At 46.5% G+C, this 25,775-nt stretch overlaps 1 protein-coding gene across 1 annotated transcript in view; it reads right to left on the reverse strand.

The window, feature by feature from the left end:
* LOC308467712 (putative helicase senataxin) overlaps nt 1-25,775 on the reverse strand; it is an 82,540-nt gene that overhangs the window by 37,400 nt on the left and 19,365 nt on the right. Inside the window, exon 4 of the mRNA XM_080989413.1 lies at nt 836-983. Within this exon, the coding sequence (XP_080845539.1) occupies nt 836-983 (148 nt within the window). The remainder of the gene's footprint in view (nt 1-835; nt 984-25,775) is intronic.

The following is a 25,775-nucleotide window of genomic DNA, read 5'->3' on the forward strand; positions in this document are numbered from 1 at the left end:
ATCTGCTTAGCAAATCCTGAAATCTGCATCTTGCACATCCTCAATAAGAGTTAGAAAAAGTTCAAAAAATGGCAACCAAAATGACCAAGGGGATACAGCAACTCCCCTACAAGGAAAGGTTGTAACATTTGGGACTTTTTGGTTTAGAGAAAAGGCAAGAGGCAACAAGCCAGATGTTTATAGAATTATGCAAGGTATGGAGAGAGTGGCTACAGAAAAGTTTCTCCCTCTGTCTCATAACACTGGAACTCGTGGGTATCTTAAAATGCTAAATGCTGGAAGTCTTAGGACAGATTTTAAAAATTACTTATTCACACAGTGCGCAGTCAACTATGAAACTCGTTCCTCGTCAAGGTTCTTTTGCTGCAGACACCCTTAGGGCAGCTTACAGAAAACAAGACAAAACAACAAAATAAAAATACAACACTAAAACCAGTAAAAATAAGTGCAGCAAAGCTTTTAGTAGGTACGTGCAGCACTAAAAGGATCCCAAAGAACCTTTAAAAAGTGTAAGGATGTACAAGAAAGGCTTTGCTTGGAGTCTACAGGATAAACAGAGGGCATCAGGGAGATTAGATTGGGGGCCTTCAGCATTCCAAACACATGGTCCACCACCAAGATCCAACCCTGTTCCAAAGGATTTCAGATGGATTCTCTGCAAGGACAAATGCCTTAGGAAAAGCAAAGCACCCACTACCTATACTGGCAGGTGGGGGGGGGGGGGTCTAAGTGACTTAAACGCGGAATAATGTCTTATTCTTCAGTTATGACCAAGCCAATTGCTCCCTCCAGCTATGAATTCCACAGATGAGAACTGGCCAAGAACTCATCATACCCAAAGGCTTTTCCTTGTCCTGACATTTTTCCTTGAACTCAACAATCATTATTTTCATGAGGTGATCTAGAGCAGCGTTGGACGGAGCACAGACCAGCACACGGTTCCTCTTGATCTTGCTTTCTACAGGAGTCTCTTTCCCAGATCTCTGGAGATTTAAAGGGGGAAAAAAGTCATAGGGTTGTAAAATATACCTAGAATATACCCATTGAAACAAATCAACCATATAGTCATGCCCAGACTAGGAGTGCATACGGTAATTGAAGTTGGGTCTTTCAGAGGTCATCTAGTCCAATCCCCTGCCGGACAAAGGGTCTAAAATGCAGGATGCAACCACAACATCCCTGAAAAAATAGCTGGGTAAAAGACCCACTGTAATGGAAAGCCTGCCCACCTCCAGAGGCAGTCCTGTGCACTTTTGAAAAGCTCCTGCCCCTGTGAAGTACCCTCTAATATTTAGCCATTAGTTCTAGTTCTGCACTCTGGGCATAAAGAAGACTGAGAAAAAGTTAAGTGCAATAATGCAGGGCAGTCGTCTTCCACCTTTTCAGATCAAAGTCCCTTTTTAAAGCCCAAGGGTCATATCCAACTGAAATATACTCGGAGTCGAGTGTGGATTTCATGCTCTTTATTCAGCTCATAGTAGCGAGGAATGGAAGTTTCCCCAAACTGTCTGCTTTATATACATTATTTAAACAATGGGTCGCACGTGATTGGCTAATTCCGGGATTCTCCTGTAGGCCAATCAGGTTGCGGATTCACTTCCACCTGGAGCTGGATTGGGTGGCTCCTGCGGACCAATCAGACTGCTGCATTTTGGATCCTATTCAACTCAGTACATAACACCAACTAAGTTTTATTCAAAGTGCACACATTAAAATTATGGGGCCTATGTTACTCATGCACAGTAATTTCAAAGGGTCTATTCCAAGTAGGACTAAAAAGAGCCTGCTGGACTACTCCAATGACCCATCTAGTCCAGCATCCTGTTCCCATGGGGGCCACCCAGATGCCTGTGGGAAACCAGAGAGCAAAACATGAGCATACGAGCACCTTCCCCTCCTGTGGTTTCAAGAAACTAGTATTCAGAAGGATTACTGCCTCTGACAATGGAAACAGAGCATAGCCTAGCCATGAATTTATCCAATCCTCTTTTAACATCACTGCCTCCTATAGATACACCCCAGATGTGCACTCTGAAATTTATTTTTAAAGGAAAATGACACGAAAAAAGGAGTCCTTAACCATTTAGAGTTGTCACTTTCCCCCCTCCTCTTGCATCTTTTGTGTCCTTGTGTGACCCAATACATAGCAATTTAGAAGGCTTAGTATTCTCCAGCATTTTACAGTGCTACCTCTGGTTACGTACTTAATTTGTTCCGGAGGTCCTTTCTTAACCTGAAACTGTTCTTAACCTCAGGTAACACTTTTGCTAATGGGGCCTCCTGCTGCCGTTGCGCTGCCGGAGCACAATTTCTGTTCTTATCCTGAAGCAAAGTTCTTAACCTGAAGCACTATTTCTGGGTTAGCGGAGTCTGTAACCTGAAGCGTATGTAATGCAAACCACTGCATTTCTGTCCAAAGAAAAACAGTGCCTGCATATTTTCTGTTTTTTTTTTATTTAACATGTTTTATATACTGCTTAATTAAAAATATATACATAGAGTGAAATAAAACATTCATACAAAATAGCAAAAAAATCAGACTTTAAAAATAGTAAAATAATAAAGCAATAAAAGAAAGAGATAAAAATCAACATTTTTTTTAAAAGAACAAACGTACATAATAAAATTGTACAGCTGGGTAGGCTTGCCTAAATGGAAATGTTTTGAGTACGTCTAAAATGGTACAAGGAAGGGCGACAGATCTGCGAGACTGATGATGGAAAGAGTGCTTTTATTTATGAAAGTGATGATATATGGAAACCATCTCGACATGATGATTGGACGAACGGAAAATTCACACAGGATTATAACTGGTGTTTACCTGCTTAAGGAGATTATCAGAAGAGATCATAAAGAAAAAAAGAAAAATATACGAACAAGATGAGATGTGAGAACAGCAAGATAGGACTGGATAGAATTATGAACATTATTTGGACAGATTTGTGGATATTAACGCAGCAGCAAGAAGATGATTGGAATCCCATTCAGAACTAGAAATATGGGTCCCCCCAACAAAAAAATTAAAATTCGGCTTTGTAATTCGGAATTTATGTGATGAGATTTGATTTGATTTGATTTGATTGGTCGGTTAATAAAAATTATTTTTAAAAAAATAAAAATAAATAAAATGGTACAAGGAAGGCACCTGCTTAATTTCAGTGGGCAGGGGATTCCAGAGAGTAGGTGCCGCGTCCTGGAAGAATTGGTTCCTTGCAAGTACAAAATGGACAAGAACAGGCCCAATTAAAAGAGAAGAAAGTGTTGGGATGTGAATAGATGCTAGCAGAGGATATATTTATTAGATATTGTCCTTTCCTAGCATCTATTCACATCCCAACAAATGGGGTCCAAGGGATGTGGGTTGCGCTGTGGTCTAAACCACTGAGCCTCTGAGCTCCTATTGCTTTGTCCAAGCTCCTGCCAACCCAGCAGTTTGAAAGTGCACCAGCGTGAGTAGATAAGTAGATAACAATGCAGCAGGAAGGTAAATTGTGTTTCCGTGCGCTCTGGCACTTATCACGGTGTCCCGTTGCGCCAGAAGTGGTTAGTCATGCTGGCCGCATGACCCGGAAAGCTGTCTGTGAACAAACACCGGCTCCCTCAGCCTGCAGCGAGATGAGCGCCACACCCCATAGTCGCCTTTGACTGGACTTAACTGTCCAGAGGTCCTTTACCTTTTGACCTTTAATGGGGTCCAGATTAGATAATTTCAACCCTATCTAAAATAAAAAAACAGCACCAGTCTAAAACCAGTATATAATAGAGGAGCATTCATTCTTTAATTTATTGAACACTGTTTATATGGAAACATAGGAAGCGTCTTTATACTGGCCGAACTCCTTAAATATTGTGTACACTGACTGGCATCAGCAAGGATGCCTCCAGCAGGGCAACACCAAAGGGTGTGGGCCAATGAGGGTGTGGGCCAACCCCCTTTTGCAAAAATAATGGTGTTAATGGGGATGGGATTTTAACTTGGGTGGGTGTTGCTTATTTGAGGGGTAGGGTTGTTTTTAGTTGTTCTTAAATGTTATGTGTTACATGTTAATTTGTATTTTGTTTTTGTATTTTTTGGTTTTATAAGACTATTTTACAGCCTTTTAAATGTGTTTGTGGGAGGGGGCGTATTGTTTTGTTTTTATTTTAACTATTTACCTTGCATTTTCATCCTGTGAACAGCCCTGAGATATTGTGAGGAAGGACGGTATATAAATCTAATAAATAATAATAATAATAATCGGAAGGTCTCCAGGGTTTTAAGCGGGAAGCCTTTCCTAGCTCTATCTGAATATGCCAGGGATTGAACACGGGACCCTTTCTGCATGCAGATCAGATGCTCTACCACTTTAGCTATGTCCCTTCCCATTAATTAACAACAATAACCCAGCACCCCACATTTTACGTAACATAATATATGTGGTTCTTATTATTTGCCGTTGAAATAAGACAGCCTGGATCACTTCCTGGTGCAACTAGACTTCTCCATGACCCTTCCCCACTGCAGGAAGGTGGGACCTACTTGGATGGTCTGCCCCACCACGTAATGGATCCAAATGGTTTCCAAAGGGTGGCAGGGAATGTCTTATCCCATGTTGATGGCCTTTCAGCTGATTCCCTGGTGGCCCGCTGGAATGCGGAGTTAACCAGGGCTATCGACTGTCTGGCTCCAAAGCGCCCTCTCAGATTGCATGGAACCCAGACAGCCCCGTGGGTTTCCACGGATCTGAGGGCAATGAAACAATCGTTGAGACAGCTAGAGAGCCAGTGGCAGAAATCCCACTCCGAATCAGACAGAACATGGGTTACAGCTCAACGGCGAGCCTCTATTGCATCTGCAGAAAACAGCAGCAGAAGACTCAGGTGGTTTGCAATCTAAGGGAACAACCTTCGCCATTGGGGCCTGGTGAGGACCCCAAGATCTCCTGCAATGGTTTTTTGCAAAGTTTTTTTGCAGATAAAGTTGCTCAGGTTCGGAAAGAGGTAGACTCCACCGTGGGAACAGGGCTGGGGCGGGAGAGTGCTAGAGTCCTGTCTAGTCAAGTTGCATGGGATCAATTCCAATCTGTTACCTCCGAGGATGTGGACAGGCTGCTTGGACGAGTGAAACTGACCACCTGTCTCCTTGATCCTTGCCCATCCTGGCTAATAAAAGAGAGCTGGGAAGGGCTGGGCGATGTGCTCTGTGGTGTGGTGAATGCTTCCCTCTGTAAGGGAGTCATCCCAGACCCACTGAAAGAAGTGGTTATTAAACCGCTTCTTAAAAAAAAACATTTTTGGACTCAGCCCATATGGCCAACTATCGCCCAGTATCAAATCTTCCATTCTTGGGCAAGGAAACTGAGCGGGTGGTTGCTGAACAATGTATGGAGGATGTGGACCATTTGGATCCCTTCTAGTCAGGATTCAGGCCTCATCAGGGGACTGAAATTACATTGGTTGCGCTTGTCAATTACCTCCGCCAGGCTAGGGACTAAGGTGAAAGCTTTTTCCTAGTTCTGCTGGATCTTTCAGCAGCCTTTGAGATCATTGACCATGACATCCTTCTGGACAGTCTAGAGGGGTTGGGAGCTGAGGGCACTGTTATACAGTGGTTCCGCTCCTTCCTCCTGGGTCGTGTCCAGAAAGTGGTGTTGGGGGATGAGTGTTCAGACCCCTGGGTGCTCACTTGTGGGGTGCCTCAGGGTTCTGTCCCCCACAAGTTGCAGTATAAGTTACAATGTCAGCTGAATTTGGGAAAACCACTTGAAGAATCTGTAGTGTTGAGCTATTTCAATTGCTTTTGTTTTATTTGCTCATTGCAAACAGTTTAAAGTCTGTAAATTTTGATAATAAGCCTGATGAGCAATGGGGATTGAATAATTTCAATTGCAACTGTATATGAAGTCATTAGAAGAGATCATCAGGGCGTTTGGGCTGGGTGTTCACCAGTATGCAGACGATACCCAGCTCTACCTCTCATTTAAATCACAACCAGTGAAGGCAGTGAATGTTCTGTGTGAGTGTCTGGAGGTGGTTGGAGGATGAATGGTGGCTCATGGATTGAGGTTGATGGTAGCATTTCACTCCACCGTCGCTGCATTTGAGATTGTTGTAAATCACATGCCTGTCTGAGAAGACTATGGGAACGGAAGACAGCCTTATCTCTCTTTCATTGTATGTACTTTGGACTGTACTTTCACTTCTTCTGTTCTCTTGGAAGAGAACGGACACCATTATGCTGTAGTCTGTATATAGAGTGTAAATAAATAGTAGCTTAGATCTACAATGTCCCACGCTTGTTGCTGTGTAACGCTAGAAGTATAGCGTGCATAAATCAAGCTGATTTATGTCGCTGGAGCACCCTGGAGAAGAAGGGAGATGCCTTTTCCAGTGCTGCGCACATCGGAGGACGTTTGGAGTTTCGGGGGCTTGCAGGCAGCCCCAGGGCAAATTCCAACATTGGTAGCAGAGGATGGTTCCGGGCCATCGCACTCTGGAGCAGCGACGCCGGTTTTGCGTCCGGGGGGAGCCTGCCGATCGGCACAGAAGCACGGTGTGAAGCTGCAATGAGCCATGAGAAAGAGACCTGCATTCCAGCCAGGAGTGGGGAGCTGCGAGTACTGTGATTTACGAGGCAATTAAAACCTCGGAAAGTGAGCGCTGCCACTGGAATTAGCGAGCTGCTTGTTGAAATTTATGACTGCTGACTGCTAGCTGCTGTTTGATGCTGCAAAGGCTTTTGGCTATAAAGTAAAAGCCGAGATGGATTCCAAGCACGGAATCGGAACGATGTCCTGTCTGCTTCTGATGGGCAATAATTATTCAGGATGGTGTGTAAAAATGGAAGCGCTTTTGCTTCGACAAAGACTGTGGTTTGTTACAGATGACCCAATGCCACAGGTACCAACCAGACGGTGGTGTGATGCCAATAAACAGGTGAGGGCTGTGATCATGTTGCATGTATCAGATAACAAACTGATCCATATCCAGGGTTTGGTGACAGCACAGGCAGTCTGGCTGGCTCTAAGAGAAGCGCATCTTCGCATCGCCGCAGGATCCGCCCTATTATATTTCCAGAAGCTTTCCAATATGAAGCTGAGAACTGGGGGAGATTTGCAAAAACATCTTACACAGATGAAGTTTCGGTGTGACCAGTTGGAGCAGAGGGAGGTCCTGCTTCCGGAGTCCCTTTTCTGTTTTATGATAATCAACAGCATGGATACGTCATATGTGGTTGTTGCATCGCAGCTTGGAGCTCTGCCAGCTGCTGATTTAACAGTCCAGAGAGTCTGTTCAATGCTTCTGAATGAGTCTGACCGCCAAATGGCACTTGTAGCTGATGAGGGGGAGGCCGAAGCCTCAAAAGCACCCCTGTCGGCGGTGCAAGGTGCAGAGGGGGCCGTTGCTTTGAAAGCCCTGTCGTGTTTCAAGTGTAGGGAGAAAGGCCACCTGCAACGTGACTGCAGGAAGCACCAGAAGCCCAAGGAAGCTACAAGGAGCGGAGGGGTGGGAGGCAAGAATTGTGCCAAGCCCAGCTCTACCCAGGCACTTGCTTTGATCATGCAATGCACCACCTCACCTACCCATAATGCTTTTGTGGTAGATACGGGGGCGACATTTCATCTCTGTAGTCAGAAAGGTTTGTTTGTTACCTTTAAGGAGCAGAATGACACCATCAAACAGGCAGATGGACGTTGTCTGCGAAGTGAAGGTATTAGGAAAACATACCTTGAAAGCATCCAGACCTCAGTACAAAATGTACTATATGTTCCGGGACTGACTTATAATTTGCTCAGTGTTTCTCAGCTAACTGCACAAGATTTCTGTGTTTCTTTTGACAGGGAGAAGTGCATCATCGCAAAGGATGGAGATGATCTTCTGTTTGCCTACAATGAGGACGGGCTGTATTTACTTTCATTTGACAGTAATGAATGTAATGATGATGTTGATAATGATGTGACACATGTGATGTGTAGAAACAAAGGTCACTGTGGCTCAAAAGGGCAGAAAGCCTAGTAAAATAGTCAAAAGAGCTTTTCAGCAGGTGCATGCTGATGTAATTGGTCCTCTATCACCCTCTAGAGGCAATGCCAAGTACTACCTGATTGTGGTTGATTCCTATTCTGAATAAAATAATAATAATATCTTTATTGTCATTGCCCCCTTCGGGGACAACAAAATTACTTGACTGCTCCATAAAAACACTAATTAAACAATACAGTATAATACAGCAAGGGAGATTAGATGACTTTCAAAGTCCGGGCTTCCCATTCAGGGCCGAGATCGCTCTGGAGAAGAAGCTGTTCTTAAGACGGCTCGTTCTTGTCTTCATCGTCCTGCATCTCCGTCCCGACGGCAAGAGCTCGAAGAGACAGTGACCAGGACGCGATGGATCTTTTACTATGTCCAGTGCCTTCCTATGGCACCTTGTGGCATAAATCTGCTCTAAGGTGGAGAGTGGGCAGCCAACAATGCTCTCTGCTGCCTTAACAACCCTGCACAACCCCATCCTGTCCTGGGTAGTACAGCTTCCGTACCATACACATAAGCCATAAGTGAGCACGCTCTCAATGGCACAGTGATAGAAGGCAAGCAGCAGTTTCTGCGGAAGATGGTTTTTCCTTAGTATTCTCAAAAAGTACAGTCTCTGCTGCGCCTTCTTCACAAGCCCCCTTGTGTTGACACTCCAGGACAGATCCTCTTGTAATTCAATGCCCAAAAATCTGAACGTTGTTACCCTCTCCACACAGACACCATCAATCAAAAGTGGCTGGACGTTGCTCTTCTGTCTCCTGAAGTCCACCACAAGCTCCTTTGTCTTCCTTGTATTTATGAGCAAGTTGTTAGCTCTACACCACTCTGTCAGCCGCTCCACCTCATCTCTATAATCCGTTTCACCCTCCCTTTCAGGGATGAGCCCAATCACGGTTGTGTCATCTGCAAATTTAACAACCCTGTTATTAGGGTGAGTAGCGACACAATCGTACGTATAGAGGACATAAAGGAGCGGACTGAGTACGCATCCCTGTGGTGTTCCTGTGTTAGTCTTAAGCATATTAGAGGTATAAGGGCCCAACCGAACCCTCTGGGGGCGGTCTGACAAAAAGTCCAATATCCACCCACAAAGTGATAACGGAAGCCCCAGATCTTCCAGTTTAGACATCAGACGTTGTGGTAGAATGGTATTAAATGCCGAGCTGAAATCTAAAAAAAAGCAGTCTGGCATAACCCCCCCGCTGCTCCAAATGTGCAAGGACGGCATGGAGGGCAATCGCAACAGCGTCCTCTGTCGATCTTTTCGTTTTATAAGCAAATTGGAATGTGTCCAGTCCCTCTGGTAGGCAGGCAATGACATAATTTCGTACCAGCTTTTCAAAGCACTTCATGATTATAGGTGTGAGTGCTACTGGACGAAAATCATTCAGATCTTCCGGGTTAGATTTTTTTGCTATTGGAACGATAATAGAGGACTTTAGGCAGGATGGAACAATAGCCTGGGCTAGGGATCGATTTAAAATCCCAGTGAAAACTCCTGCTAGTTGATCTGCACAGTCCCTCAATACCCTTCCAGCTACCCCATCTGGCCCTGTGGCCTTCCTTGGGTTGATTCCCTTCAACACCTTCCTCATCTCTTCTTTTTCCACAGAGACTACTACATTCCTTTGTACTGATGATGGTAATGGTGGTGATGATGGCAAAGCCTTCACAGGGAGTGGTGGTGGTGTTGGTAACGCCTCAGCAGGTGTTGCTGCAGATGTTACTTCAAAACGGGCAAAAAAGGCATTCAAATCCTCTGCGAGGGATGCCCCTCCCTCGTCTGCCAGGGAGTCCTTGGATTTATACCCTGTTAATTCTTGTACACCTTGCCACACCTGCCTGGTGTCGTTACTTTGTAGATGATTCTCCAGCCGCTGTCTATACACCTCCTTTGCTACACGGTTACCTCTCTTTAGATCGGCTCTAGCTAAGCTGTACAGCGACTTATTTCCACTTCTGAAAGCAGTATTTCTTGCCTTTAGCAACCCCTGGACCTCCCTTGTCATCCATGGCTTCCTGTTTGGGTAGATCTTTATCTGGCGCCTCCATGTTACATTGTCAGTGCAGAACCTAATATAGTCCAACACTTGCTCAATATGAGTCTCTACATCCTGTTGGGCGAATACCTCCCAATCGGTGTCATGAAAACAGTCTTGTAGTTGTTGGGATGCTTCAGCTGGCCATATTGTAATATCCCTCTTTATAGCTGGAGTCCGTTTCCTCAATGGAATATATTCAGGAGTCAGGAGCAGGGACACATGATCAGATTGGCCTAGATGTGCCAATGGTTCGGCCTTATAGGCCTGTTTGACATTTGTATACAGCCTGTCCAGAGTCTTTTCTCCCCTGGTTGCACACTTTATGTGTTGATAGAATTTAGGTAGGACCACTTTCAACTCTGCCTGGTTGAAATCCCCACATACAAGAAATGCAGCCTCGGGGTACTTGCCTTGTTGCCTGCTAATGGCATCATGCAGAAGACCCATTGCCTCATGGATTTATATGTTAAAAAGGAAGAATCAGATTCTAACAAAGTTCAAAGAATTTTGTGCATGGGTAAAAGCTGTTCAGGATGTGAAAATTTATTGTCTTTTCACAGATCAGAGACAGGATTTTGTTTCACAGGAATTTGGGAGTTTCCTGACTGAACAAGGGGTGAAGCACAAAGTTGCTACCCAGAAGTCTTCATGGAACGACGGTTTGTGTGTAAGGATAAACCAGGTGTTGCAACAGGACATGAAAGCGTTACTGCTTAGTGCAGGCTTGCCAAATGAGTTTTGGACTGAATTGCTGAATTGTTATATTTAAATTCATAACAGGAGATACTCCAAAGTTATGAAATGCACACCCTATGAGAAACTGTTCCAGAAGGTACCTTATGTCAAACACCTTTGGATTTTCGGGTCTCACGTGTGGGTGGAGACACCACAGAGCAAGAAGCTCGGCAAATGTGGTGCACACGGTATATTTCTGGGTTACAAAAAAGGCCAGTACAGAGTATTGATGTCTGACACCAACATAGTTCTTCTCACTAGGGATGTTGAGTACACTGCAAAATGGAAGGAATCGGCAGACCACGATTTGTAATGTTCTTTTTGTTCCAGGTTTGGTGGACAACTTGCTGAGCATTTCTCAGCTCACAGTGCAAGAGTTGAACATTTCCTTCAGCAGGAAGAAATGTATCATCAGGAAGAACAGAAGAGATCTTCTATATGCTGACTGTGTGAATGGCTGATTCTTATTATCCAATGATGATGTTGATACTGATGTTGATATGCAAAGTAATGAGATGTGTTGTGCAATGTCTACTAACAAAATTTCGCATGCAAATTGTTTCCATGACCATCACAGGAGGCTCGGCCATCTAAATTTTCAGGCCATTGCCAAGATGCCTGATCTGGTAAAGGGGATGACCATTAAACTCTGCAGATTTCACATGAAATGTACCGTATTTTTCGCTCTATAGGACACACTTTTCCCCCTTCAAAAATGAAGGGGAAATGTGTGTGCGTCCTATGGAGCGAAGACACCATAGCCCCGCGACCCTCTCCCGGCTGGAGAGGTGACGCGTGGCTATGGCAGGAGCCTCCATAGCCGCGCGTCACCTCTCCAGCCGGGAGAGCGCGTGCGGGGCTAAAGAAGCCATAGCCCCGCGACCCTCTCCCAGCTGGAGAGGTGACGCGCGACTATGGCAGCAGCCTCTCCGCTGCGCCTTTCTGCTGCTCCCTGACCTGCTCTTTGGGGCTGGTGGTGGGCTTCCCCCCGCCAGCCCCAAAGAGCAGGTCGAAAGGAACCTGAAGCCTAGAGAGCGAGAGGGGTCGGTGCACACCGACCCCTCTCGCTCTCCAGGCTTCCAAGGTAGCCGCCTGAACGCACCTTAAAAGGCACCTTGTTTTAGAGTAGGAAAACAAGAGGGGGAAAATTCTCCCCCTCTCTGCGCAGCGCCTCCTGCCGCTTCGCTGAAGGGGCGCTGGGCAGAGAGGGGGAGATTTTTTTTTCTTGTTCTCCCCCCTCTAAAACAAGGTGCGTCCTATTGTCCGGTGCGTCCTATGGTGCGAAAAATACGGTAAATCATGTGCAGAACACAAGGTCTAGGTTGCTCCAAAGGGTAAAATATCTGGCAAGGAAGCCAAAGAGCCCTACCAAATTGTGCACGCAGACCTTGTTGGTCCATTCAAGCCATCTTTAGGTAAAGCACAATATTTCATGGTATGGATAGATCAGTTTTCAAGATATATTTATGTTTTCTTGCTCAAGTAGAAGTCAGAAGCGTTTCCTAAGTTCAAGGAATTCTGCGCTTGGCTGCAGAATGCCCACAAGGGACAAGTCGGTTGTCTTTTCACTGACGGCAGAATTCTCTTCTCAGCAGTTTGAAGCTTTTCTAGCTGAGAAAGGAATCCAACAGAGCTCCATGGCAAAATGGTCTCTGTGAAAGGGCAAATCAAACGCTCCAGCAGGGCATGAAATCTCTTGAGTGATGCTAATTTGCCTGATTCATATTGGGCCGAAGTTTTCAATTGTTTTACTTATGTGCATAACAGAAACATTTCTTCACCAATAGGTTGCATACCTTATGAAAAGTTGTTTGGCAGGAAACCAGTTGTTAAACAGTTGAGAATTTTTGGTTCTGACATGTGGGTTCACACACCTCAGAGCACCAAGCTGAGCAAACATGGTATGCATGGAATATTCGTGGGATACGAAAAAGGTGCTTACAGAGTATTAATGTCTGACACGAAGACAGTGAGATTCACTAGGAGTGTTGAATATAATGCAAAGTGGGGAGAAAATGTAGGAATTTTCCAATGTTATCCTGATACTAATAATGATGAGAAATCTGATGATGACACCGGTTCAGACACCAGTTCAGTGAGAGGTGGTAGTGCTGCTGATGACAGTGATGACACGGCAGACTACAAGAGTGCAAAGGCCTCACTCACTGATTGGGGTCTGGAGCCACAGTTTACTATTGGCCGCGGTTCTCCTAAGAAAGAGGAGATTAGTCCTGAAGACTTGTGCATAATTTGCAGATCTGAAAGAGCCACAAAGGGCAGACCACCTAAAAGATTTGTTGATGAGTTTGAAAAGACAGCTACAACTGTTATAAATAACTCAGGGAAGATTCAAGAGCCTTCAAGCTTCCAAGAGGTCAAAGAGTTAACCCCGAAGGATGCTGAACCATGGTTAAATGCCATGCAGGCTGAGCTAAATTCCTTAGAGAGAAACAAAACATGGGAACTAGTTCCAATGGTACCAGGAATGAAGCTAATTGATAGCAAATGGGTCTTTAAGGCCAAGACAGACCAGAGTGGCAAGGTAGTGAGACATAAGGCCAGGTTGGTCGCAAGAGGATTTTCGCAGGTACTAGGTCAAGATTATCACGAGACCTACTCTCCCACCATGAAGTATGAGAGCATTAGGCTTATGCTCAAAATTGCTGCAAAGGAGAAACTAAACGTTTCTCATCATGATGTCAACACTGCATTTCTGTACGGGGACCTGGGTGAACAGATTTATATACATTCACCTGACGGAATATAGGTAAAGAAAGGATTGATTTGTGTTCAAAAAAATCCTTGTATGGTCTCAAACAAAGTGCCCGATGTTGGAATACTTAATTAACAGAGACGTTGTTTTCTCTAGACTTTCATCAAGGCAAAGCAGATCCATGTTTGTTTATCAAAACAAACTGTATTGTGTATGCTTTGTTGATGATCTTTTCTTTTGGAAAGATCAAGGCTTTGTACAAAATAACCCTAGCTCAACTGAAGGAGCATTTTGATATGAAAGATCTTGGCAATGTAACAAACTATCTTTCTCTGGAGGTAGAAAGAAACCAGGGAGGTGATATCTTGGTACACCAATCACAGAAAATTGCTAATGTATTGACCAAACTGAATTTGGTTGACGCAAACCCTGTAGATACACCAATGGTGACAGGCTGTTAGATGACACTGACAAAGCATTTTCTGATGTTGCTCTGTACAGATGTATTCTAGGCAAGCTAAATTTTATTGCCCGGTGTTCGAGGCCTGATATAGCTGTCAGCACTAATTTGCTGAGCAGACACACTAACAATCCTACGATTAAAGACTGGAAGGCACTGAAACGCATAGCACGCTATCTAAAGAGGTCTATGCACTACAGACTAAAATTTACCAACCAAAAATCTGGAGGTCTTGAGATTTTTGCAGATGCAAGTTTCAGAGGTGACATCACAGACAGCAAGAGCACTTCTGGAGTGTGCTACATGTATAACCAATGTATTTTCGAATGGTCATGTAAAAAGCAGACAACAGTAAGCCTAAATTCTTACAAGGTTGAATTGAATGCACTGCCATATGCACTTCTAGATTGTGAATGGTTATTACAGCTGTTTAAAGACCTAAGAGTGAATGTGAAATGTCCTATTTAAATGTATCAGGACAATAGAGCATGTTTGTCTTTACTCGCTACAGAGGGATGTAAGCAAAGAACACTTACAATTAAGATTACAACGTGCAAGGGAGTGTATTCAGAAAGGACTTATTCAAGTGTCCTACATGCTGGGAAATGAAATTCCAGCCAATCTGTTATCAAAAGTTGTTAACAGGGAACAACTTCAGATTTATATACAGTGGTTGCAGTTAGGCTGAAACACTGCAGCTACGGGTTACTTGAAATGGGGGAGGATGTTAGGATTTCACCCCTCCCTATGCTGCAGTTGTAGGATTGTTGGATCACGTGTCTGTATGTAATGCATTTCAGCTGCTGATTGTTACAGCTATATAAGCAGAAAGGGAGATACACTGTTTGCTCCCTTCCTCCCACTGTTCTCTCACAGTGATGTTTTGTTTCAGCATTCTCTCCGAGGAAGAGAAAGAGGAACCATGTTTATTTTGTAGTGTTTGTACTCTTATGTTTGATTTCGTTACAATAAATAAGGATTAGATGTTACACCTCAAGGCTAACGTGTCTATTTTGGACTCTGCTGGTCGTGTGCTCATGTCCCAGGAGGGTATGGGTCGCATTAGCGTGACGGGAGACTGGAGTGATAAATCCTGGGCGACGCTGCATTGGGGGAAGGCACAAGGCCTTGGCGTTATCTCCCAACAAATGTAACTATTTTCCAAACTTATCCCATTGATGATGGCTCAGATGGGGAATCTGATAATGACAGTGACAGTGGGAGCACAGGTAGAAGTTCCACTGATGCAGCAGATTACCAGAGTGCAATTACATCGCTCAGACCATCAGAACAGTCTGATCGAGAATTGAAGGAACCACTGTTCACTATGAGTCACTATTCTCTCAAAGAAGAGAAGCCCTATAAAGAAGACCTGTGCCTGATGCGCAGATCTGGAAGAGCTATGGGGGGAAAGCCCACTAGGTATGCTCGTGAGTTTGCTAACACAGCTGTTGCAAATATAGCTGTGGCTAGTAGCTCAGGACAGGTTTCAGAGCCTGAGGTCTTGCAAGGGGTACAGGGTTTGTCCTCAAAGGATGCGAAACCACACTCAAAGGCTGCAAGGGTCAACACTGTTTCTTCAGACAGGAACAGAGCTAAGGCTCTAGTCCCATGGAAGGAAGGTAACCAGAAGTGCAAAATGGTCAGGCACAAGGCCAGTCCAGCTGCAGGGAGTTCCAAACGTGGAACGGGTACTACAGGGGTATATTATGTGTATGACAACAGTATGTTCACTTCACTTACTGCTGTGTTAGCCTATGCAGCATTGGTTACCTGAAATGGGGGAGAGTGTTAACATTTCACTCCACCGACGCTGCATTTGAGTTTGTTGTAAATCACATGCCTGTCTGAGAAGACTGTGGGAACGGAAGACAGCCTTATCTCTCTTTCATTGTATGTACTTTGGACTGTACTTTCACTTCTTCTGTTCTCTCGGCGCTGGAGAGAACGGACGCCATTATGCTGTAGTCTGTGTTAGGATTCTTACTCCATGTTTGAAGTCTTGGGATTGTTGTCTATCACATGACAGTGTGTTTTCATCCCACAGTGTGGGAAGTGACGGAGACAGGATGTTTATGTTACTGTGTTCCGTGAAGTGGGACTATTGTCTTTTGTTCTTTTTTTCTTTGCCGTCTGATGAGAAAGAGGAAGCAGCTAAGTCAGAATGCTCCAAGTGTATTATATGTAAATAAAAGTAGATTAGCCAAAATGCTGTGCTGCTGAGTTCTGTTACGCAAACTGCAAATACTCTGCAGGATCCCTAAGTGTGCTGATGCTTCTTGGTATCAGTCGCTGTGATGTTCCGTCTGAAGAAAGTTTTTGAAGCTCCCGAACGACCGACCAGGAGGAAGAGAAAATGCCAGTCGGGCATGTGTCTCTGCCAGGGTCCCACAGACCCAGTGCCAGCAGAGGAAGGACCGGGGGCTGTTTTTGTCCCAGTTGGAGTCTCCTGGAACTGGCAGAGTGAAGGCAGAAGGAGACAGTCTGCGAGTATAGCAAATGCCTAAAAGTGAAAGCAAAGACAGGCTGGACTGTTTTTGTGCCCGTGCACAGAAGAAGGCGAGAGGCCTTTGAAGTTCTTGCCAGGCACTAATTACAGCTGGCAGAAGAAGGGTTGATTTATAGTGGCCGTCTGATAAGGACTGTAAAAAGGTAGTTTCAGCTTGGACTAAGCTGTGGAATAGACCTTTCTAGAAGGGGCAAAAATCCCACTCCCTAAGTTACGTAGAGAAAATGGGAAAAGCTGCTTTTTGACAGAGAGAGAAAAGCTGCTTGGTGCTGCAAGCCTTTGCCAAGAATGTAGCCCTGATTTATGTGCTACAAAGGGAGGACATTTCCCGATGCTTCTGAATCATTCCCTGAGCAGAGAATGGGTAGCGGCAGAAAGTGAAAGCTGGAGGAGTGCTGCGGCAAGACTTGTGAAGCTATGGGGGAGTAAGTCCCCCGATGAAGCTGCATAATAGCAGACAAGGCAAAAAGCCTGGGAAGAATGGGGGGGTGGGTGGGTTGTTTTGTTCCTGGAACTGAAAAGGCAGTTTGAGACAAAGGCTGTGTCTTATGCCAGACAGTGTGTATGTTCAGCAGGAATTGAAGCTGCGTCACACGATGGACACTTCAAGATGGCGGGGGCTGCTAAACGGGATGCCAGAGAGGTTCGGAGGGCTAGATTTGCTGTCTCCGACGCCCACACGCAGTGGGAGGCAATTGCTGAGCGGACTGCCAGAAGTAATACCCCAGGGAAAGCTGATACAGTATCCCAGAGAGGGTTGTGTTCCTGACACTGAAAGCTTCACAGAAGAGAGGCTTTTGAAGGAAGAATGCACAAGGGGGTTGTTTCCTGTTCCTGTTAAGGGCCAGAAATCTCCAAAGCAGGAGTAGCAAGGGGAGTTGACTGCCATGTCATCCCAATCTTCACTGCAACCAGCAGGTGGCACTGCTGTGTTTGAAGCATTGGAAAGTTTTTCCTGTGAGAAGTTTGGACAGAGTTCAAAAGTCAGGAACATTTGCAGCGTTTCCGACGGGCGACATGAAGCAAGGCCAGAGATGCAAAGATGCAGCAAAGATATTGTCTCATCCCAAGGATAACCATTTTGTAGCTGTCAGGGAACTGCCATCGGAGCTAGAGGCGGAGGGAAGGCTCCAGAGGGATGCCGGAGAGGGTCCCAGTAGGGAGAGAGGCAGCCCGTCCGCTGGGGAAGGAAATCAGCGTAACACCAGTAGAGAAGGGGGGCAGATGGGGGAATCGGAGAGGAGGCTCCAAGACTCCTCGCCAGAGACCAGCGGAGAGAGTACGGGTCCTCCGCTGCCCACACCCTCCCTGCGCAGAAGGCTTCCGCGCAGGGAGTCTAGGCGGAGACTAGGCGTCAAAGAACTTTTGTGCTGGAAGAAGTTTAAGAAACGCCCACTGACGGATTCTGCCAGCGACTGAGACAGTCACGATGCTAGAGGCTGTTCAGTCAGAAAGGGTTTAACCAGGTAACCTAGCCAGGAGTGGCGGCAACTTACGCACGAGCAACCCCTAAATCCATTACAGGTCTGATCCACCAATCAGGTGGAGACTTCTTGGAGGTACATAGCACCGGGATCGTGGAACCGAAAAGCTGTAAAGTTGTGATGTCTAATGTGTTTTTCATTCCAGGTTGAGAAGCCCAGCTGATGCAGCCTGGATGTTCTGTTTATGTCAACAAACAGCGTGCAACCATCCAGAAGAACGAAAGCGACATTATAAATGGCTTGTTCTTACTATGTTGTGATGTTAACATGGGGGATGGTGGGAAAGTTGGAGAGACAAGTGATGCTATGTCTGATAACCATCTTTTTCATGCAGGATGTGTGCATGGGTCTTCCAGATTGCTGGTGTCTGACACGAAGATGGTCAGGTGTACCAAATGTGCTCAGGACAAAGCAAAGGAAGGAGGCGATATGGGTATCTTACAAAGGCACCCTATGTCAGAGTATATTGATTTATTGTTCAGATAAGCGTGAGGTCCGGCACACTTCCCCTGCGTAGGCCTCTGCATTCCAAAGTCCGACATATCTGAGCATAGCAGAGATCAACAGCGGCAAGAGGAAGACTGCAAAACACTCCAGTGCATTCTTCAGTGTGCTTAAATAAAGTCCACACAGGATCTTAGCAGCTAAAAGCAGTTTTATTTACAGCAGACTATCCATTATCTATCACAGCGAACAGCATCGCGAAAACACGTCCTCTCTCCTCAAAAGCGAAAGTAGAGAGAAAGAACAAAGACTTGAGTCTCTCGGAACTGACGTAGAAGTTCCCCCCTCCCACCAGTAGGCAGAGCGTACACTCTGAGCTGTTTAACCCTGTAAGCTCAGGTTCTCCTCACACCCCATCTCGCTCTGCGCTGCGGTGGAGAAAGTAAGTACAGAACTTACCCCCAACTCCAAACCACCACAAAACTCCCCATGACGCTGGAAGCTTAAAGGTTTGGTAAATCCATCGGCCAGGTTACTGTGACTGGCACAGTACTTCAGTCGTATCAAACCTGACTGAACACTCTGACACACATTTTGGAAACGTATGTCCAGATGCTTGGTTCTGGCCTTAAATTGCGCAGATTCAAGATGACTGGCAGAATCCGTGATCAGAGGAAAGAGACGGCGGAAGAGGACTGGAAGAAATTTAAAACTTATCTTAAGAGCTATTATAAAATTGATGAATGCTAAAATGCCGAGGTGCTGAGAGAAAAGGGGAAACAGTGACATAAGATTAAGTTAGAGAAAGGACTAAGAGGACATATATTTGATAAAATTGCTCAAAAGCTGCTGAAATAATTTTGCAAACAGGGATGCAGAAAGGGGAGGTATGGGGGAGTCCGAGAAACGAAGGTTATGCAAAAAAGGTTGTGAAACTATACATGTTTGTTTGTCTTTTTATTTGTTTGTATTGTTTAAAAAATGCTGTAAAACCAATAAAAATCTATATTAAAAAAAAAAAAAAATTAAATTGCGCAGATTCAGCCAATTTCAAACAGGGTTGATTGTCTTCCCAAACCGTGATGGGCAAGCTACAATCCCCATAGATCTCTTGCACCAAGCATCTATAGAACTCTAGTTCCCGGCACAAATCTGACAGTGCACTGAATTCAGCCTCAGTGGAAGACAGCGCAATGAGACTTTGCTTCCGGGACTTCCACCCAACTAGTGACTTCCCAAACTTTATCACCAACCCAGACATAGACTTGCGGTCCTGCGAATTCGCCCAGTCACTGTCCGCATAGCATGTGAACTTCGCCTCACCTTCAGCTGGCAGCTTAAGACAGAAGTCTTTGGTATGCTGCAGGTAGCGCAGTACCCGCTTGATACCGTGCCAAGCACTCACACTGGGCTTTGACGCTTCCCTACTTAGCAGGTTGGTAGCAAAGGCAATGTCTGGTCTGCTCCATTGGGACAGATACAACAGACTACCTAGAGCTGAATGAAAGAGCTCAGCATTCTCAAACTCAGCACTTTCTGCTTGCTGGCTATCTTTCACGAAGTTCGTCTAAATGGGTGTCCGAACTCCTGCACAATCGGACATTCTGAACTTCTCAAGCAACTGCTCAATCTTGCCTTTCTGACTGAGCAAGAAGCTACCATCCTCAGTTCTCGCTATCTGGACGCCTAGGTAGATCTTTATTGCACCCAGGTTCTTGAGCTGAAACCGTTTCCCAAGCTCTTTGGCAAACTTCTGCACCTGTTTGTCTGCCTTTCCAACATGGATGATGTCATCAACATAAAACAACACCAGTTCCTGTGAGTCTCCTGATCCTCTAAGGAACAGGCAACTGTCAGCAAGACTCTTCCTGAAACCTAGCTTCTCCAAAGCTTCATTCAGGCACAAGTTCCAATTCCTGGCCGACTGCTTCAGGCCGTAAATTGACCTGTGAAGTTTCCACACAGTACCTTGCTCATTGCCCTCAAACCCAGGAGGAGGAAGCATGTACAGATCCTCCTGGAGGTCTGAGTTCAAGTAAGCAACATCCACATCAAAGTGATGCACCAGCAAACCTCTTTGTGCAGCGATGGCCAAGACCAAGCGTAGAGACTCACTCCTACATGTGGGCGCATAAATTTCCGTATAATGCAACCCCCTGCGCTGCATGAATCCTCTCGCCACTAGTCTGGCCTTATACTGCGGTTCTCCTGTCACTGTGGGTTTAAGACGGTAAACCCAGCGGCTACCCACTGCCTTTTCACCCACCGGCAACTTCGTGAGGGAGAACACACCTAGCGACTCCCTTGAGTTCATCTCCTTCTGCATCGCCTCATGCCATTTCCTGGCTTCTTCTTGAGGCAGTTTCTGAACATCCTCAAAACTCTCGGGTTCACACTGTGCCATTCCGACCCACACGCTAGTGACGGCAAACCTTTCAGGAGGTTTCCCCTTGGTCGTCCGCGTTGAACGGTGCAGCACTACTTCAGGAACCCCCTCTGACCCACTAGGGCCAGCCAGAACGTCCTTGGCATCAGAGAGCTCCCCCTCTGACTTACTGCGCCTTCTGGACTTCTCAGCCGAACCTGTGGGGGAAGATGGAGCACTGCGTTGCTCACTCTTCACAGCCTTGGGAGAAGTTCTCCCCTCTGCCTGCAATGGGCCTGGACTCTGAGCCTCAGTAGCAGGTTCAACCTCTTCCTCTCCTTCATCAGCAGAGTCTAGCAGACTCTCTGACAGGATGTCAGGGTTCCCATGTATCCTTGCCCAGCCACTCTGCTCACAGAATTCAGCACTGTTGCTGAGCAGAATCCTGGACTGATTCCCTGACGGATACACAAACCTCCACCCCTTGGTCCCTGGCTCATACCCACAAAAAAATCATATTTTGGGACCTGGGTTCACCTTTCTTGCGTTTGGCCTTTGGTATGAGGACTCAAGCCTCACAGCCAAAAACGCGGAAGTAGTGCACCTTCGGTTTCTTGCCATGGAGCAAGAAGTACGGTGTGTCACCTACCACTGAATTGAACGACCTGTTCAGAATAAAGTTGGCCGTTCGCCAAGCCTCCCCCCAAAAGCGCTGTGGGAGCCCGGCATCAAACAAAAGCGCTGCGGACATCTCCCCTAGAGTCCTATTTCTGCGTTCCGCGATCCCATTCTGTTGGGGACTGTGTGGAGAAGTCAACCTGTGTTGAATCCCCTTTTTGCGGAAGAAACTTTGCAGTGCAGACCCGGTGAACTCCCCACCGCGATCGCTCTGAAAGTTTTGCACCCGTGTGGAAAACTGCAGTTCCACAGCCGCAATCCAGTCTTTGATTAGCGGCGCAGCTTCATCTTTGCGTTGAAGCAAGAAGGACCAAGAATTCCTCATATGGTCATCAATCAGAACCAGCGCAAATTTGGCTCCGTCCAAACTGCTCACAGAAAACGGTCCACACAATTCTGCATGAATTAATTGAAAAGCCCTAGTGGTCACCCTCTCAGACCTTGGGTACATGCACGTTTTCACCTTTGCGGACTTGCACGCTCTGCAATCTAGAAACTTAGCACATGATTTCATTTTGCACCCTTGCGTATACTCTGGGATCCTCATCACTGACCCCCAGGACACGTGTGCCATGCGTCGGTGCCATAAGTGGGGACACGCATCATGAACTGGAACATTGGCACACTGCGCCTGAGCCTCCTCCGTGTCATCTGGACCTGCAAAAGAAGCATTTATCACAAACAACCTGTCTTTACATTCAACACTGACTAGGTGCTGTCCATTCTTGGAAACAGAACACTTATTGTTCTCAAAACACACTCTGTAGTTCTCAGCAAGAAGTGCACTGACAGACAGTTCCAGGACAGTCCTGGAACAACAAAAGCCTGGATTGAATCCTGTAAGAAAGAACAAAACAGTGAGCCAGTCTGCGTGAGTGGGTGTCGAGTCCCATCTGCTAAACAGACAGTCTTCCCAGATTTTACAGAGGTGCAGTTCTCCAGGAATCCTGCAGATGGCACTAGGTGATGGGAGGCTCCACTGTCGATCACAAAAGCCAGCACAGCATCCTGTTGACAACTCTTGACTACAGCCATAGAGGCAGCCAAATGTTTACGTTCAGTGTCTCTGCCAGCTGCCTTCGGCTTGCCTTTCCCACGCTTTGAAGACGAGCCCTTTATCTGGTTGCTACGGGAGACGACCTTCGGCTGTTGCTCCACTGGACATTCTCTCACCAGATGGGAGGGGGAGCCACAGCGATAACAGCGGTGACACGTAGCAACAGCTCTCACAGCTCCCTCTTCAGCCATTCCTTTGTTCCCAGCACCCCCACCTTTGGGTGCACAGCCTGGGCCTGCACACTCCCCAGCACTCTGGTTGTAGGCCTCAACATCACACGGCCCCTCGGAGACAAAGCAGCTACTCCCAGCTGTAACTTCAGGAACATGGCCAGCAGCCCCCTCTGGGCTCTCGGCTTCCTGCCTGCTCTCGGCTTTCTCCCGGCCCTGGGCTCCTGCTGAGTTCTCACACAGACTCCTCAGCACCTGCCAGGCGGCCTGAGCCGACTCAACGCCCTCCAGGTGGGGCAACAGCATAGCGTCCACGCTTGCTCTCAACATGCAGAGCTCCCTTTGCATTCTCTGCTCTCTATCTTCCAGCAAAGCAGCCTCCCGTTCTGCTCCTCCTTCTTCAGCAGCAACTGGCATGGGTGGGGCCGGCTCCTTCTGGGCTATACTCCAGAACCCTGTGGCCAAAAACCACCCCCTGACTCTTCTAACCCAGATATCCCAGGACTGGGTTGTGAGCTTTTCAAACGGGACATCATAAAAGTCCTGGAGCTCAGCCATCTCCTCCCCCAGTGCTCCCATTGGGGCTTTGACGTACTCACGCGTACCAGCCAGCTTCAAAGGAGAGGCCTCCAGTGGCTCTTTGCAGCACACAGCATTGCAGCCAGCTTCCCTGCTTTCTCCCAGGCCAAGCCTCAAAGCAGGACTTTTGCCTTCCGGCAGCAAAAACAGCAGCTTCTCAGGTTCTCAGCCTTTTTAGGCACACAGCACATCAAAGGCAGGCTTCCTCTAATTGCAGTAATTGCCCATAACCTGTCATGTGGGGATGCAATAGAAAAATAGCACCCTTGTGCAAGATTGTGCAAGAGGAAGCATCTGCTGACTTGTTCCCCTCACTCGCCTGGGTCACTGTCGCGCTGCCTAACCACAAAGCTTACGCGGCTGTCATGCTGTCTGGAGTTATGTCCTGGTAGAGAATAGTTATTCTAAGAAATGCATACCCTAGCTGTTTTCCACCCGAGTGCTACACGTGTATATGCAACATGATGTAATGTGCACAAGGCTAATAAACATGCAAGGCTGCTGGGAGAGAGAGCTCACTCCTTGCTTAAACCTTCACCCATGACTCCTCGTCATTTTCCTCCGCACCTGGTGGGCTGGTTCCCCGACAAATGGTGCCTCGTGTGATTGCCTGAACGGCTTCCAGGATGCGTGCTGTCAAAGACGGTCCTCCCTGCTACTCACCCGCCCGGCTGTGGCTCAAGGTGCCTTCTCATCTTCGGATCCCCGGTGAGTAGCTATTTTTCTATTTTTATCATGGGTTCTGCGCTCTCCAACCCTCAGAAACAATTTTTAAAAGACATGCAGCACCTCCTTCGGGAAAATAAACAGCAAGTTCCTGAAGGTGATCTAATTGCATTGATTCTGGCCATAGATGAACATTGTCCATGGTTCCCTGAGGATGGGACATGGGAAATTCCAGCCTGGAACAGAATTGGCGACCACTTTCATGGCCATGGCCGCATAAATCTTCACGTCCTCAGTGCCTGGGCTAAAGTCCGTGGCTGCATGGCAACTCTTACGCCCAAAAACATCCTCTTGGCTTCGTTGCAACCACAACAAAAAACAGTCCTGAATATGCCTTTCATATATCCGGCTGCACCGCTTCTACCACCACCTTTTACTCCGCCACGACCACCAGATTATCAGCCTCCGCCGACGCCACTGGGGACTGCAATTAAACAAGCAGCCCCCCTCTTAGGTTTTTCATCTGGCACGCCAGTGGCTAAAGTCATACTGCTCCCTGCGGATGCCACAACTCCTACAAATCCCCCCTTAATTGCTGCTGCAATGCCTCTCACAGCTCAGCGCCCTACATTAAAAATGACACTGGGTGGACGTGAGGTAGAGGGGGTTCTGGATACAGGGGCAGATGTTACTGTGATTGCTAAACAAGACTGGCCTCCCGAATGGCCCACAAAGGCAGCTGCGCAGGTTTTGGGTGTCGGGGGAGAAGCGCCAGCCTGTCAAAGCCTCCACCCAGTTGATATCCTTGTGGCTGCGAAGCACATATCAGTGGAATTATTAAGAGACCTTACATCTGCCCTCACAGATTTTGGACTGTGTATTGCCCCAGATAAGGTTCAGCAAACTTTGCCTATGTTATATCTTGGACACAAATTGACACAACAAGCTGCCATTCCGGTTGTTCCCCAATTGTCTTTTCCTGCCCGCCTACGGCTGGTTGACCTTCAACAACTTTTGGGACACCTGAATTGGATAAAGAATTACCTTAATCTGCCTACTAGCACCTTGTCACCATTGTTTTCTGCCTTACAAGGACACAAACTACCCGGAGAAGTCATCCCAGTTACAGAAGAAATGCTACAAGCCTTACAACAGGTTAATGCTTTATTAAGAGACCGAATGGTGGATCGCATAGACACTCTGCACAATGTGCAGTTATCCTTGGCAATTTTTTCCACACCTTTGCTGCCTACAGCCATTCTCTACTCACAGAAATTGGCTGCCCCCTCGGGTGTCAACATTGTGGAATGGATCCACCTTCCGCATACTCCACCGCGTAACATTTATTCCTCTCCAGCGGCTGTAATGGATTTGGTAATTAAAGGGCGCGCTCGAGCAAAAGCCCTCTCTGGACTGGACATTGAAAAAATTTATTTGCCTTTTTCACTCACAGAAACACAACACCTGATTTCCACCTCCGTGGCTACTCAAGTAGCACTTGTGGATTTTTTGGGAACCATCATGCATAATCCCCCCTCTGATCCACGCCTGGCTTTTCTTTCTCAAACTGTCTATACTTTAAAAACTGCTCTTTCTCCATCCCCTCTGCCCTTACCCTTTTTACTGATGGGTCAAAAACGCGGGGGGTGGTAGCATGGGAGGAGGGTGAAAAATGGAAAACTGAATTTACTGAGCAACAGAGGTCCGCCCAGCGGGCTGAACTTGCTGCTGTAATCCTTGCCTTTCAACTTTTTCCTGATAAACCTTTTAATTTGCTTGTTGATACACAATATGTGTATCGCCTTCTGTCTTCCCTGCCTGTTTCTTATATCACGCCTGCGTTAGATGCTGATTTGTTTG

This window comes from Podarcis pityusensis, assembly GCF_964106645.2.
Source record: "Podarcis pityusensis genome assembly, chromosome: W".
NCBI classification, from domain to species: Eukaryota; Metazoa; Chordata; class Lepidosauria; order Squamata; family Lacertidae; genus Podarcis; species Podarcis pityusensis.